The sequence below is a fragment of the Rhinolophus sinicus genome, chromosome 5, assembly GCF_057876585.1.
Source record: "Rhinolophus sinicus isolate RSI-liver-muscle chromosome 5, RSI-T2T, whole genome shotgun sequence".
Taxonomy (NCBI): Eukaryota; Metazoa; Chordata; class Mammalia; order Chiroptera; family Rhinolophidae; genus Rhinolophus; species Rhinolophus sinicus.
In genome coordinates, this window is record NC_142505.1 from 13,707,022 (window position 1) to 13,723,785 (window position 16,764).

At 49.9% G+C, this 16,764-nt stretch overlaps 1 protein-coding gene and 1 long non-coding RNA gene across 2 annotated transcripts in view; one reads left to right on the forward strand and one right to left on the reverse strand.

Moving 5' to 3' along the window:
• The window catches only part of XYLB (xylulokinase), a 39,696-nt gene extending 30,404 nt beyond the window's left edge, over nt 1-9,292 (reverse strand). The window contains exons 1-4 of the mRNA XM_019727608.3: nt 9,101-9,292; nt 7,702-7,784; nt 3,394-3,463; nt 1,564-1,644 (exon numbers count right to left, since the gene is read on the reverse strand). Coding sequence (XP_019583167.3) covers nt 1,564-1,644; nt 3,394-3,463; nt 7,702-7,784; nt 9,101-9,157 — 291 coding nt within the window. The 5' untranslated portion in view covers nt 9,158-9,292. The remainder of the gene's footprint in view (nt 1-1,563; nt 1,645-3,393; nt 3,464-7,701; nt 7,785-9,100) is intronic.
• A 3,829-nt stretch (nt 9,293-13,121) lies between these two features.
• Nucleotides 13,122-15,473, forward strand: LOC141567176 (uncharacterized). Its single transcript, XR_012489616.2, has 2 exons — nt 13,122-13,271; nt 14,936-15,473. It is a non-coding gene; the product is annotated as an uncharacterized LOC141567176 (long non-coding RNA).
• Nucleotides 15,474-16,764: the final 1,291 nt, after the last annotated feature.

Sequence of the window (16,764 nt, forward strand, 5' to 3'; positions counted from 1 at the left end):
ATTGGCAAAGGATCCCAGAGCTAAGTGTGTGTGTGTCCCATGCAGAGTGTAACCATCAGTGAGAGAGAGCTTGGCAGGTGCAGGGAAGGGTGGCATTCTAAGCAGTGGGCCTAAAGCTAGGGCGAGAGGTGGATGATGGGTCTAGAGGGGAAGGAGGGAAGGTGACAGCACCAGGGCCTTGATGTCCCTGCTTAGGAGACTGGGGTTTGTATCGGAGGCGGTGGGAACTCTGGATTAGCAGGGGAGGGATGTGGCCAGGGCTGCAGGTACGAAGGGGCCTATGGGAGTCTTGGAGAACGTAGGCTGGAGACAGACAGTCTGAAGTAGAGGCCCAGAGAAAAATGGCGGGCGCTGGGCCTGGGCAACAGAGGCGGAGTTGGAGAAGAGTCGTGTACAAATGAACATGGGGACCCTTGAATGAAGTGGGGAGATGATACTTGGGTTGTGGCTCTGAGTGGACAGGGAGAACTCCCCGAGAAAGGGAACCCGAGGGGGAGGAGGTCTGGGAGTAGATGGGTTCTCCATCTGGGACATGACAAGTCTGAGGTATTCACAGGACACCTGGCCATGTGTGTGACGGGGATGCCTTAGGAGAGAGAAGGTGTCTGGCCTGGGGTTCAGATGAGACAAGATCGCCCAGGGAATCCATTTAGTTTAACAAGGACGGAAGCAATGAATTCCTGTTAGGTCAGGGGGAGGCATCTTCAGAAAAATAAGTACGCGCTCTCTAACCAGGATGTGAAAACAGGCCAGTCCAGCGTGGAGCAAAGTGATTCAGAGGATCAACCTGCCCTTGGGTCCTGGCTTCCCCTCCTAGCAGCTATGGGACCTTGGGCAAGTGACGTCACCTCTCTGACGTCACCTGTTTCTCCATGTAAATGGCAATAATAAAAACAGTAGGGTTTTGTGTACGAGGCACTGTTCTATGTACTTAGCACTCACATTGACCTATGGCAGATGAGGGTATGGAGGCACCAGAAAGCTGGATGACAGGCCCCACATCACTGCTTGTAAATGACAGGGCTGGCAGCCTGGCCAGAACCCCTGTGCTAACTACCCCTTGATACCACCTCGTAGAATCGTTATGAGGATTCAGTTAGATAAGCTACGTAAAAGGCTCAGCATTGCACCCACCATGCACTAAGCACTCAATCAATGTTATTATTACTAATATCTCTACTACTAAAATTGCTGTCATCTTCGGTATCATTTCTGACTTTGATTTTACTTCCAGGACATAGGAAAGCAGTTTTAGTGGCCCCAGTCATAATAAATTCATGTCAAATGCTCCCTCCATCCCTCAGCAGACCTCTCCCCAGCTCCTCCTCACTCACTGTCCTATTTCGAACAATGCGGAATCGTAAGAACTCTCTCAGATCCTTTTCCAAGGAGCCAAGCCATACATCCTCCAAGGCAAAACAGCTGTAAAGATTTTTGCTGACAACAAAATGTGTGCGGTGGGTCTCAAGAACGAGCACCTTCCCTCTAGCGGAGCCACCACCTCGGGCCGCTGCCTAAGATATCCGCCCTCCTTTGGTCGACGGGAGGCTGCTGCAGACACACCTGGCCTGCCCCAGACAAGGCGAGGACCTGAGAGAAGTCGAAGCCTGAAGCCTTCATCTTCTCCAAGATGATATCCAGAGCCTGAGAAGAAAAGCAGAATCCCCATGACTGTACCAAACCACAGAACTAGGCAGCCACACAAGCCTCGAAGCTGAAATGGAAGTGCTTGTCATTACAGCGGAGTTGACAAAGAAAGAACTGATGCCTTGGGATCTGTAAGCACTGGACTACGTTAATGAAACAAGTAGGCATCAATCACATAAAAAAGGTGAACTATGCCACAAATATTTTAAGTGGAATTACAAAGCACCAGTCCTTAAGTTGTGCTTCCCCAAATTTGAGACTTCCATGCACTCAGGAAGAACAAAACCAAGGTGGCTCAAATTTTGGTTTCTTTTATTTGCAGTCTCAATCCCCCACGTAGTGATGTGGCTTCACTGCAATGAAGAAGCAAAGAGCAAAGTAGAGAGCTCCCACCGGAACGGGGCTCCAAGCCCACACTGCCCGTGTCCAGCAGCGCGAGGTTGCAGAAAGTAGGTAGAGCTGCTGGCCATTTGTTCCAAGCCTTCCTTCCACCCTCCACCATCCAGTTGGAATCTTCTTTCTACCAAGACCCCAAGGGTGGGTGAGATGGATGGCACTGTCCAGCAAAGCTTGACACTTCCCCTAAGATTTCACAGCAGGAATTGGTCACCCTAGGCTGGATTTTCTGTGTGGGTCGGTAAGCCACCTGAGCTTCTGTGTGACCCCGCCATCCCTACCCTGTGCTGGGAGGGCTCCTTTCACAGTCCTGACTGTGGCTGTGAACTCTAGCCCAGTTTGCCAAATATCAGGCAGGGATTGGCACAGGTCCAGTCCTGAGTGCTTTTTGGAATTGGAAGTCGCCCTGGTCCCAACCCCAAGCCTGGCTCTCTACCTACTGCTCACCTCCCCAAGTTAAGGCCTTGGCCCACCGGAAGCTCTCGACATCATCACAGGGACCTCCAGACACCAACTCTTGCCTGTCACCCCCAGCCCCACCGCCACTGCCCCTCGATCTGGCTCAGCCCTCTGCAGTACATTCCAGCCAGGCTGTCCGGTGGAAATCCACCCTTTACCCCATTCTTCCACTATTAGTCAGGGTCAGGTTGATAAAAAAGAAATCATAACAGTTGTCTTTAGTGCAGGGAATTGGTTAAACAGGTACTGGAGGAACAGAAAAGCTTTTGGCAAACACATTAAGTTCTGCCTTTGGCTGGCACGCGGTCTCAGGGCCTGGGGTCCCCTGTGGCACGAGGCAACCCCAGCTCTATTGGGCTAATCTGTGCTGTCCACACCCCTGGTCCTGTGGCCCCATTGGTCACCTGGATCTGGCAAGAGGCATCTTCCTTTCTCAATGGTCCTGAGTGGGCGGGCCTGCTTGGGACCAATCTAAGCCCAATGGGGCAGGTCATAAGCCACCATTCTGAGGGCCCCTGCCCTGGGAGATGAGGGGTCTGGGGGCTGGGCACTAAGAACACAAGGCTGCGTTTGGATCTCAGGGTACAAGGCTGCCCACATGAGCTGAATGCAGTGTCTGGGAAAGGTCTGCTTTTGGTATTTTAAAGATAGTAAGGACCTCCCAGCCTCCGTGGCTCCAGAACTCGGATGCCCTTTGTGAGTCCTCTCAGCTTGGGAGCACTGACACCAGCTGAAGCTGGCCCTGGGAACCATGCAGACTCCATTTCCCCAAGAAGACCTTGTCTCAACAATGCTCTCATGAGCTGCCACCTTTGGGCTTCCTAGCAAATCACGAGGTCTGCTGGTCAGATAGGCTGGGGACAGGTGAGGGACAGGAATCCCTGGGCTTACCTGGACCCACATCAGGACCGGAGAAGTCACTGTCAGACCATCCTTGTGGACATGAACTCCACCCTGAGTGCTACAAGGAAAACAAGAGAGAATGTGGGACACAGCTCAGGCGGGGGCCCAGCAGTGGCAGATCCTGGGTACCTCCTGTGGAAATGCCTCCTCCCCAACCTCGAGTGGCACTCTAAATTGAACAGGTGCAAATGCAGAGTGAGATGGAAAGAGAAGGCATAGAAATTGCCCAGAGTGGCACGTCTCAGAAAACACCAGCAAAAACAAGCCTTCTAAAACTGAGGGGTTCACCCTGAAAGGCAGGCATGATGTCACGGTGCAGTGGCCATGAAGGGACTGCGGGAGTGTGGAATTGGATAAGCCCAAATCCACTGGACTCGGAGAGGTAGAGGAGGTGTGGCTACAGGAAGTGCTGCATCTGTGGGAAAAGTTCTTGGCCATCAGACCATTGTGAAATAAATAAAGCAAAGTACAGTGTGCTTTTGTGTGTAAGAAAAGGAGAAAATAAGGACATTCATATCAGCTGATATTTCAATATAAAACACTGCAAGGATATACAAAAAAAGACAGGAGGAAAGATGAAATCACAGAGGGACTAAGACTTTTCACTGCTGCCTTTTGTTTCTTTTGAATTATGTACCAAGTAAATGCAATGCCTATTGACAAAATATTGTTATTAAAATAACCACTTGGGAAAATAAGCTGGCAATTTCTTACAAAGTTAAACATATACCTAGCATATGACTTAGCCGTTCCTGGGTATTTCGTTTCCAAGAGAAATGAAAGCTTATGTTGACACAAAGACGTGAATTTCACAGCCTCTTCATAGTAGGAAAACAACTGGAAACAACCCAAATGTCCCTCATCAGGTTAATGGTAAACCAATTGTGATTCATTCATACAACGGAATACTGCTGAGCAATAAAAAGAACAAACTATTGATACATGTAACAATATGGGTAAATCTCAAAATGATTACATTGAGTAAACAAAGTCAGATAAAAAAAGAGTACATAATTAAGATGCCCTTTATATAAAATTCCAGAAAGTATAAACTTAATCTATAGTGATAAGAAAATAAACCAGTGATTTCCAGGGGTTGGGGGTGGGGAAGAGGGATGAATTGCAGAGGAGCATGCGAAAACTTTTGGGGGATAGGAATGTTGATTATCTTGATTTTGGTGATAGTTTTATGGAGGAACACATATCTCAAAACTCATCAAGCTGTATATTTATATACTCGTATGTGCTATTTATTTTACATCAATTATACCTCAATAAGATGGTTAAAAAAAAGAAAAAAGACCCAAACCAGAAAGCGATCTGGGGGTGAGGGAGGAATGAACTAGGTATGTATGTATATGGTTTAAAAGATCTTAAAAATGTTAACTTCGAGTAAAAAAAAATATAGTACTTTGCTTATGGATACCTCCCCCACCCCAAAGATGTCTAATGAAGAGAAATGATTGATTTATTGAATGGAAGAATGAGGGAGAGAGAATTTAAAAATTTAAAAGAAATCATATAAAGTATGGTTTCAGATCGTAACAAATTAAACTAGAAATCAACAACTCAAAGATAACTGGAGATGTGGAGATTAACAAACACACTTCTAAATAATATGAGTCAAAGAAGCCTCAAGAGAAACTAAAAAACGAACTGAAAAAAATGAAAATATAACTGATCAAAATTTGTGGGATGCATGGGCTAGCCTGGTGGCTCAAGTGGTTGGAGCGCCGCGCTCCGGTTGCTGAGGTCGCAGGTTCAATTCCCACATAGGCCACATAGGCCAGTGAGCTGAGCCCTCTACAGCTAAGATTGTGAACAACAGCGATTGTGAACAACAGCTCTCCCTGGAGCTGGGCTGCCGTGAAGAGCCAGAGGTTGGCGTGGTGTGGGCTGCCTCAGGCTGGCAGCCAGAGTGAGCTGCTGTGGGCTACTGTGTGCTGCCATGAGTGGCCGGTGGCCACCGTGAGTGGCCAGCAGCCAGCGTGAGTGGCCCGCGAGAGCTGCTGTGAGCAGCTGACCGAAGACTGGCGACTGACTGCCTCAGCCGGGGGAGCACAAGGCTCATAATACCAGCATGAGCCAGGGAGCTGTGTCCTACACAACTAGACTGAGATACAACTGCTTGAACCGTAGTGGGGGGCAGGGAGGTGGAAGAAAGTCGGAAAACAAAAACAAACAAACAAAAAATTTGTGGGATGCAGCAAAAGCAGTGCTTAGAGGAAATTTTATAGCATTAAAAATGCATATTTTAAGAAAGAACAGCTAAAATCTATAAGCTAAGATTCCACTTCAGGAAACTAGAGAAAGTAGAATAGTTTAAGCTTAAAGCACGCAGAAGAAAAGAAATAATAAAAATTAGCATGCAAGTCAATGAAAATGAAAAAAGGAAAACAGTAGAGAAAAATCAATGAAACCAAAAGCCGACTCTTCGAAAAGATCAATAAAGTTGATAAATCTCTAGCCATGCTAACCAAGAAAAAAGGGAGAAGATACAAATTATCAATATCAGAAATGATAGAAGAGTCACCACTACTGATCACATATACATGAAAGGACAATTAAGGAATATTAAGAACAACTCCATGGCCACAAATTTGATAGCTTTGATGAAATGGACCAATTCCTTGAAAGACACAAACATACGTGGCCAGCAGTAATATAAAATATGAAAGAAAGATGGTTTCCAACCTCAGCTCAAAGTAGGTACATCAGCCTTGGGGGAAAGGTGGCAATACAACACGATGGGCAGTGAGTGTTGCACAAACAGCCAGAAGGGAAGGCTTCAAGAAGGAGGTGACATCTAAAACAGACATAGAGGGATACTTCCACCAGGAACTCTCAGAGCTAACTCAAAAGCAGTAAGTCCACAGCTGTACGGACTGACCTGTGTGCCCCTCAAATTCATATGTCGAAGTCTTAACCCCCAGCTCCTCAGAATGTGAGTGTATTTGGAGTTAGGGCCTTTAAAGAGTAATTACGTTACACTGAGGTCATTAGGGTGGACAGTAAACCAGTATGACTGGTGTCCTTATAAAAGGATAATAGGACACAGATAACAAAACCAAAAGACACAAGGGGTGCACACGCACAGAGGGATGGCCATATGAGAGGCAGCAAGAAAGCAGCCATCTGCAAACCACAGGGAGAAGCCTCAGAGGAAAGTGACCCCACCAGTACCTAGACCTTGGACTTCCAGCCTCCAGAATTGTAAGGTATTGAATTTCTGTTGTATAAGCCACCCAGTCTGTGATACTTTGTTCTGGCAACCCTACCAAATTAATGTAACAGCTAAACTCATGACCTTTCTCCCCAAAACCAATTCTCTTCCACAGTCTACCATCCATCCCAAAGGCCAGCCAGAAACTTCACCTTCACATCCCACATTCAATTCTGCACCAAGACCTGCCAATTTGACCACCAAGCTCTCTCTCCTCCAAGCCATCATTTCTCATCCAGATGATCTTGAAAAACTTCCTTAATGATCTCCCAACACGCGCTCTGGCCACCCCCATCTGCTCTCCCACTTCACCCAGAGAGATCTTTTCAAGACATAAACATAATTGTGTCACACCTCACCCCCATCTCTATGGCCCTTCAGTAGCTGACCATAGTTTTTAGGATAAAGACAAACATGGTCTATATGGCTCAGCACAGCCACACCTCCCTCTCTGCTCCCCAGCCACATGGCCTGTCTTCAATTCCATGAATAAGCAGGGCTCTTTCTTGCCACAGGGCCTTTGCACATGCTGTTCCTTCTGCCTGGAATGTTCTCTCCCTTCCATCACCTGGCTAACTCCAATGACTCAGATCTTGGCTTATCACTACTTCTTTATGGACTTTCCCTGACTCTCCCTTCTAAGTCTAGGTGACGTTCTTTATAAGAAGTACTTAGAGAATTGGGTTCCTTTTCTTCAGTGGCTTTCTGAGTTTATAACCAAATATTCTTTTGTGAGATTCTTTGATTAACAGCAGTCCTCCCCACTCAAAGAGAAGCTCTGGGAGAGCATGTCTCTTTTTGGTTTACCATCAAATTTCAGCACCCAGCACAGTGACTGACGCAAACTAAGTTTCAATTGATACCTACTACATATATTCATGCATGAATGAAAGGAACTGGGAATGAATGGAGAAAAGACCCTTCCAGGCATAGAAAAAAAAAGTGCTAAGGATCCTACCGAGACAACCACTCTTATAGTTTGATGAAGCCATAACAGTGTGTGAATGAATGTAAAAGATTGACTGAGGACCCCAAAACCAACCCCCCCCCATACACATACACTAGGTACATACCCAAATTCTGGAAGGTCTCTGTCAAAATGCACACTGTCCTCAAAGAAGACATTCAGCTCTGCATCAACAGCGACAACTTTCACCTGGAAGGCATTTTTCAAAAATGGTGTACAGAATTCTCCTCAGCTTCTACACTGGTCCAGGGGTACAAATATCACCAGGTAAAGCCCAGCCCCCTAGGAGTGAGTGGTTCAGCCTGGAGACCTCCTGGCAAGCTGGGGTGCATCACTGTGACTGTGACAAGAGAGCCTCATCTGCGGACATGCCCAAAGATGTAGTAAAACAAAGAAGCTGAGACCCATGTAGCTCAAGGAATCTCTGCCCCCCACCCCAAACAGCCACATCAAAATCCTTTAGAGACAGATGTTCACAGATGAGCTGGCTTCCTGCACCTGGCAAGGAGGCCTGAGAAAGTCATAGAGGGGAAGGAATGGGAGGCAAGGTTTGGAGATATTTCTGGGGGTCCACATCTGCAGGGACCTGAGAAACCAGGTAAGGCCCCTGGGCTATTGTTCCCATGGGCCGTGGCGATGGTCATGCGCTAGAGACACAGTGTCTTAATGCAGCAGACCTCCAAACTCAGCAGTACAATTCCTTTCCTGGACTGATGAGGAAACTGAGGCCCAGCAAGGTAACCTGGCTAGTCCAAGGTCCCACAGGTCTAGTGGTCATGGATTGTCAGAGGCCTGCCTCCCTGACCCATGTGAAATGAGGGGCTTGACTACAACTGTGGTGATTTCCCAATCTGAGGAGCTCCTTGGTACCCCATGCCTAGTTTGAAGGCAAATTTTGACTCTGTTCGCCTGTCTACCAGGTCCTGGGAGCAGCACAGCCCGCCCTCTGGCCAGTAGTGCTGGGCACCGTTGACGCGGGCATGCTGGTGCCAACCAAGGATGGAACAAAGTTCATTTGTATATTGTGCTCATTTCTCTTAAAAAAAAAAAAAAAGTTTTGAGCAGTGATCTGGTTCCTGGTCACTGGTTGGGCCTGTGTGCACGTCTACCAGTCTGTCTGTCCCTGTCTTTCAGTAGTTGAGTTCCTTTGGGTCCCTGTCACTCGGTGGCAATGACGGCGCGCGAGACCGCTGGGTCCCCTGGCTCCTCTGGGCACTTTCCCGCCACGTGCCCGCAGGATCCCGCCACGGGGTGAGGCGTAGGGGGAGGACGCCGTTTCCGGGAGGGCCGAGGTCCAGGCCGACCGGTCGCTGTCGCATCTTGCGAGCGAGCGGGCGGCACTGGCAAGGAGTCGTCGGGCAGGGGCGCCGGATCCCCGAGTGATCCGAAAGGGAGGCGCGCCCGCGGCTCGTCCCAGGAGTCCCCGCACCCGGGTCCCCGCCGGCCCTCCCAGCGTCGCGGAGAGGCGGCCCCGCCCCTCCCGGACCCGGAGCCCGCGGCAGTACCTGCTGTGTGCTGAAGTCCCAGCCCAGGCAGCAGCGGCGAGTGGCGGGCTCGGCCATGGCCACGGAAGGTCCGGCAGCGCACTAGTCTATGCTCCCCGCGGCGTGACTGTCGCTGCGCTCCAACGCTCGGAGACGCCGGGGCCCGCCCCTCGCCCCGCCCGGCCGCACTCCCGGACCCGAGGCACAGGCGGCCTTGTGCTCTATCGCCGCCTGCCGGACGACGGGGGCGGGGACGCGCATGTGGCCCGGCGCCTGGAACTTGGAACCTGTGCGACATGTCCGTGGCCCCTGCACAGCCCTCTCCCTCCCAACCCCACCCCGCCCTCCTCCCCATCTAAATGTGCTCTCTGCAAAAGCCTCGCCCTAACGCGTCCTGGTGTCTCTCCAAGGACATCTGGGTCAGAGGGTTCACCTTGAAGCTAGCTTGTCCCTGCCAGTCTCTGGTGGCCCTCGGTCTGGAGACCTACATAGTTATGTCTTGGGTACTGGAACAGCTGTCCACTCATGGTGGTGACTCAGGGATCGCAGGGAAATGTGTCCTAGGATTGGAAGCACTGGGCTCCAGCAGGCCCTGTCCTGACCCAGCAAATCGGAGTGGTTCCCAGCTCTAACATGTGCCACATCCCACCTCTGTATTTAAAACCAGAATTCCTAATACCCCACAGAAGAGCTCATTTGTTCCTGCTGTCAACTAGTACTGATGGTCTAATGTGTGCCCAGCATGGTGAAGGGGGAATGAGAACCAAAATCAGACCCACTCCCTTTCTTCATAAAGCTGAGGACACATTCGCTTCCCCTCATTCCACCTCGCCTTATTGTCCCTAGAACTGACTTCTTCCCAAGGCCCTGCCAACACCCACCTAGGTGAGATGCTCCTCCCAGGAATTTTCCAGCCCATCAGAGCCCCTGATGCAATGGTCTGATTACCTACCTTTCTCTTGCTGAACTGCCTGGAGCCCAGATCCTCCTCTTCACCCAAGGTCCGAAGATCAGTAGCAGAGCTGGGCCCAGAGCCAGTAACTTGGACTCCGTTATCCACATTTAACCACTAAACAAAACCATTTTCTAGGCAGCCTTGCGAGAAGGCCGTGGCAATATACAAAGGTTTCGTGAAGGCCAAGGCCACTGGCTCTTTCTCAAGCTGCCTCACAGGGAGGCCTTGTCTTGTTCTGAGTACCTTTTTCTTGGGCTGTGGCACCTACCCCATGCTGGTGACTCATCCTTTCTCTTGATGTAACAGCCCTTTCACTGTGACCAGAGAGGTCTGAACGCCCGTTTGCCTTCATGAGGAGACTGCACATTTATAGTCTGATCCAATCCATTAGCACGGAATGAAGACAAACATCCTAATTCTAAGATATCCATGATTCTCACGTTGTCCTCCTGTTGATGTGCTGAAAATAGGCACCCAGCAGTAGAGGGGTTTGGGGGAACCCTTGGGAAGCACTGCCATGGCCTGAGGCTGGTCTTTCACGTGTCATGGTTCAAGCTTGAACTTGGCTCCCTGCACAGAACCCCTGCACTGACTTGGGAACAAAGCAGAAACTTCCCTGGAGGTGTCTCTTCACAGTAGTGGGGAGGCCCACAGTCCTAGGGAAGAAAAAAGGGGTTCTATGGAAAGTAAATTAAAATGCAGAAGTTATCCCCTAACCACCAGTTTCTAGATCCCACTCCCACAGATTGTTGTTAATAAGTTGGAGCATGATTTTCCAGCGCTTTCTTTCATGTATTCAGAGCTCCTGGATTTAATTATCTGCCTCACACGCTTATGTAGTGGGGGGAGAGCAGAACCCAAGGGACGAATGCTTTAAAAATCAGAAAAATGGAAGAAATCTACACCAACATTTAATTTTCCTAAAATCAGATTTGCTTCTGAGGTGAACACAAACGCATACACTGCAGGCATATTTCCACTTTGGTGAAAATAAGCACCTTTCTTCACAAAGCTCTTTGGAATGAATCTGTTTTGCTCAAACATCAAAGTCCATCACACTTTCTCCAGACATCAACACAAAGTCAGCTTTAAAAAATGTTAACTTCAGCTTCATGAGTCATTTATTTAACTGGAGGCAGGACCCACCTCTTACCCTCAAACTTGGACAAACAAATCTGTGTGAGGTTGGCTCTGCTAAGAGCTATAGTTCAACACATTTATCTTCCCTCATAATAGCTTCCCACTGAACTTACAAAGAATTTGTACGACCCTTGAGATAGAATAGACAGAATTGTTTCATTTCTAACATATCCCGAGATGAAATCTATAAAATGTCAAACAGATATGTATAATAAATTAGTGAGCCTGAATTATAATTGATTTATCTATTTCATTCCCTAATTTCTTATTATTTTTGGTTCAGTGAATTTATCTTTGTCTTCGAAGTAGAAGGGATAGAAATTAAAGCTACCAATGTTCCTAACTCTTCACTCTTAAAACTACTCATTTAGAAAACTATATATTAGCCTGGAGTCCACCCAACTGTCACTCACAGGGAGCCTGAACAGGAAAATGTGGGGTCGATTCACTATTGAATATGATGGAGCAATTAGCAACTCTCAATGTGATCAGGGGTTCCCAAATGTTTTCACTTCCTGAGACCCTTAGAAGCGCAACTATTTTTTCACAGTACTCCTACATCAAAAGAAATGGCAAACAGCTCTGTTTATTAAGTAGTTAGGTCCAAACAGCTTAATACATATTTATGTCCTCACAACTTAGTGGCTGTTTAAGGAAAATAATACACATACATTGGAGGAGAAAACACTATTTCATTTTATTCTTAAATAACCAGAATCATGTCCTAAGGGGACATGTGTGCCTGTTGGGCACTGTGCAACTTCTCAAACATTGGGATCAGATTGGATACTGCCATCCTTACTTGATAGCTCTATTTTTGACCTTTTGAGAAAACTTTTTCCCTTTTAATTCCTACTATTGTTTATTTTCACCTTCTCTTTTTTTTTTTAAGAATTAATGGCAGACCTCGTTTGTATAGTGGTAAGTATCCCTGCCTGTCACGCGGGAGACCGGGGTTCGATTCCCCGACGGGGAGCAAAAAAAAAAAAAAAAGAATTAATGGCAGAGATTTTTCCGTTTGCCCATATAATTAATCTTCCTAACTAATTTTCAGCCTCCACTTTCTAGGTTACATCTTTGTTTTCTATTCCATTAATCTCTGCTCTTTATTATTTCATTTTTTAAAAGATTTTACTGGGGAAGGGGAACAGGACTTTATTGGGGTACAGTGTGTACTTCCAGGACTTTTTTTTTTTCCAAGTCAAATTGTTGTCCTTTCAATCTTAGTTGTGGAGGGCACATCCCAGCTCCAGGTCCAGTTGCCGTTGCTAGTTGCAGGGGGCGCTGCCCACCATCCCTTGCTGTGTGGGATGCCATACACAGCATCCCCCAGGGGGGCTTGGACTGTGTTTGGCAGCCACACATCCAAGCCCCATCCTGTCGGGCGTAAGTCACACTTTGGACCCCTAACTGATGTCCTCATACTCACCTGTTCTCCCCCAGCCCCCCTTCCCACAGCAGCCAGACTGACCTCTGAGGAAGGCAAAGCTGAACCGTATGTCCCCCTGCTTAAAACCCGTCCCAGGCCCTCACTGTCCTCAGGATCAAGACACAGGCCTATGGGCCTGCTTACAGCACTGTCGCGCTAGGGGACAAAGGGTGGTTGGCTTGTAGTCTCCCCCTCTAGCCCCTCAGCTCTTGAGGGCAGGCACAGCATTGCCCTCAGGACCTGTGGGAGCTGGGCACAGAGCAGGGCACAGTGTTTGTGGAATGAAGGGCTCCGAGTGCTGGTGGGGGAGGCACACTGTGCTGGGCTGTTTGCTGGGCAGGGCGGGGTCAGTCTGGGCGCTGCAGGCTCTGCTGGCTCCAGGCTGAGCTGTACCTTGTGGGGCCTGCTGGGGCCGCGAGGGGCGGGGGAGGAGGATGGAGCTCCAGTGGGGGAGCTGCCGCCTGCCTTTAGTGGCCTGAGGTGCTGCCTCGTCCACGTCTGCTCAGGTGAACGTGTCCTTCTCGCTGTCCCTGGAGCTGCTCTCCTATCAGAGGCTCCCGGCTGATCAGATGCTGCCCGGAGTGGACATTCAGCAGAGCGCGAGTGGAGAGAGAGAAATGGTGTTTACCCAGAATCTGTTCCTGGAGTACCCCAACCGCACCACTCAGGTGAGTCCCAGGCCTGCCCCACACACTGAGGGTGGCGGAACTGTTCTGGTGGGGTCAAAGGACAAACCCTGACAGGGCCCTTAGAATAAGAGGAGCCCCAGTTTTTGCCTTGAGGGCCCAGTCTGCCATGGAAGAGGCCTTGCCCATGGACATCCTTACTTGTCTTAGGAGTTCAGAGCAGGTGAGGGACTGTACAGTGAAAAACCAGGGAAGGCTTCCTGGAGGAGGTCGCATGTGAAGCCTTCTATTTAATCACTGTTTAATAAAAAGAGAAGGGAAACTAAATTGAAATTCAGGCCAAGGGAATAACCTGATGAGGGGGGACAGGAAGCAAATGAGCCAGCTGAGGGATGACTCTTGGGTTCGTGTGGGGCTTTGGGTAGCAGGGGAGCACCCCGGGCCTATTTCTGTGGACTGCAACAGAAGGTCATGGGGCTGTGGTATGGAACTGAGTTAGAGAGGCCAAGGGGAAAGATGAAATGGGCCAAAGTCCAAGGGGAACACATGGCTGGACAAGAGTGGGGAGGAAGGTAGGAGGGTGACCCAACAAGGGAGCAGAAACCACAGAGCTTGATCAGGGCAGGGGTGGCAGGGGGAGCAGATGGTACCTAGCTGGCCGTTCACCTGCTCAGAATTCCACCACCAGCCTCTGTCTTTAGATGGCGGCGCCCCCCCCCCCCTTCTGCCCAGCATGGTGCTGCCTAGACGCTCCTCAGGGATGCCAGTACTTGGAGTCCACATGGTTGCCCACCAGAGATTGGGGGAGGAGGGGGCTTCCTGGGGCCGCTCAGGGAGCGGCCTGCCCTCATGAGAAGGTCAGACTTACCCTCAGGGCAGTTGGAACCATGAGCTGGGGTTTGGGGCTTGTTCTCAGGGCAGTGGAAGTCAGAGGTCAGCCAAGCTGGAGCCATCAGGGAAGGCGCCCCCTGGAGGCTGAGATGGGTAACCCCCAAGGCCACGCTTATTGGGGAGCGTCAAAGGAAACACTGAGTGAGAAAGCCCCGTGCCATGGTACAAATGGAGAAGTTCTCATTATTCCTTCACATCCCATCCCTGCCTTGACAGGTACATACAGTGGGACCATGAAGTGTGTCCTCAGCTTGCACTGGAGCTGGAAGCCCACCCACCCGAGCAGTTGCCTGGGCTACAGGTTGTGGGCAGGGTGGAGGCACAGTCCTGTCCTTGCCTACTCCTGGTCTTCACAGACACGGCCCACCCCACACCCCATCCAGAGAGCTCCTGGTTGTCCCCAATGGTTAGCTAAAGACATTAAGGACTCTGGATGAACCTGTCCAACTCACTAGCCTTTGGCCCTGGGTCTCTGGGTTCTCCAGACACAGTCAGGTTTGAGCCAGTCACCTCAAGTCCGACACGGTTTATTGTAATTAACCACATCTTAGCTCCCCAGAAGGGGCCATTTTTGGATATCAAGGGCTGGCCTCACAGCAGGACTGACCCTGCCCCTCAAGGTGGACTAGGCCTGGAATTTGGGGCCTGGAATCCATGGCCCCATCCCCAGCCACTCAGCTCCATCCTGAGATCATTTTGGGGCCTGGCTCTCAGTCACCGTCTTGTCTGCTGTCGCTTCTGCAGAAGGTGTGGTGGAGATAAGTCTAGGTCCAAATTCATGGCATTGAGAAAGGTGTTCTTTGCCACTTCCTCAGTCACATCATCACAGAATGCATCCCTGATCATGCTCCTGAAGAAGCCATTGGAGAAGTCATGAGCGGCACTTTCTGGGAGCTGAGAAAAGCAGCGACTCTGGGCCAGCTCCAGCCACGACTGGCTCTGCATTCCTGAGAGGCAGGCCTTTCCCTCGCCTGCAGGTCCCCAGCCAAGCTTCTCCATGAGCCCAGGACGAACCCTTGCCTGTAGAATCAAGCCTGTTCCATCTCCTGACCCTAGCCAGACCTTCACTCTTCTGCATCTTTGGGGTTCTGTCCCCCCATCTTCATTACTAGCATTTACTGAGCACTTGCCACCTGTCAGACACTGTGCTTCATGTGGATTTAATCCTCCCAAAAACCCTGTGAGAGAGGAAGACTAGGCTGCATGTTTTTCCCTGTCTGTGCCTCAGTGCCTCATCTATAAAATGGGGGAGAGTGACAGGACCTTCCTTGCATGTAGTTGTTGTTAGGACAAAGCGTGAAAAGCCATGTATAGAACAGGACCTGACACGTAGTAAACCTTCAATGCCTGTTAGCTATTGTTGTTACTACATTATTTCATTTTGCAAATGAAGAAACTCAGAGGTAAAGGAAGAGTCTCGGAGATATTAGGTAAGTTCCCTGTGAACATCTAGGCAGTGGAAGTAGAAGTAGAAATCCAGGCCCCCCGTCTCCAGAGCCTGTGTTCTTAACTACTATGCAGTTACTCTGCTGCATTCCACTTCCCTCTCTACCATGGGGCAAACGCCTATTCATTCTCCAAAGCCCTACTCAAATGTCACTTCCTTCAAATGTCCTTCAATGTCACTTGAAGGCAAAGAGAGGAGGACGCAGCCCAGGCTGGGTCAGAAAAGCCAGGCAGGACAGGAGCTGACAGAGACTGAGCTGGATGGAGTTGGGTGGCGACATCCAGGAGAGCTAGGGATCCTGCTATAGACATAGAGTGGCTCTTGTGTCACAGGCCCCTTGGGCACAGAGGCAGGGCTGGACAGCCTCTGACATAGTCTCACTGCCAAGGGCTTGAGAACCAGGCCCTGCGCTGGCCAGAGCCCAGGGGCCTCACACACCTACCTTGTATGTAAGGAGTAGTTGTCCAGATTGTCGGAAAGGGGCTGGTTATGTGTTTCTGGAAGCAGGGAGGAGAGGAACAAGGCCAAAACGGCTGAGAGGCAGCTGAGAAAACTGGACAGGAAGGTGAGGCTCTGGCTGATGAGGGTCAGCGACAAGATGGCTCCAGGCACACAGGCCAGGGACAACAGCCCCAGATCCGTCACCCTGGAAGGAAAGGTCAGAGCTTGCCTGCGGTGCTTTGGGAGCCTAGAGGCTGGAGAGAGTGGAAGAGACAGGTCCCCCAAACTCCACACCCTCCAGCCTCCACCCTGTCCCGACTCACAGTGCGACCTTGGAGAATTTATGAATAGTTCTCCATTGATTCAGGGTAGGGAGACATTTCTTCTGGGCCTACTTAACGGGGTTGGGAGTGGGAGAAGTAAGACCCATACAACGCTGAGGGGGTATTCAGGGAGAAGACGCAGGTAGTGATGCTGGGTGGGTAGGATGCTGCTGCTGCCGTCGCCGAGGGCCCCCGCAGGGAAGGCCCTGAGCCCCAGAGTGGCCCAGACATGGTTCAGGCAGTCAGTGCAAGGCAGGGACCAGAGGCAGATGCCTCGGACCCAACGCCAGTTCTGGCACTTGCTCGGTCTGACCTTGAGCCAGTGCCTTTACCTCTGATTTTGTTGTTTCAACGTTTGGGAGATTTTTGCCTGTCAACAGGTGAATGGCCAGTCTTAGTTGCTGCTATTCATCTTGTAAATGTCCCTCTCTCC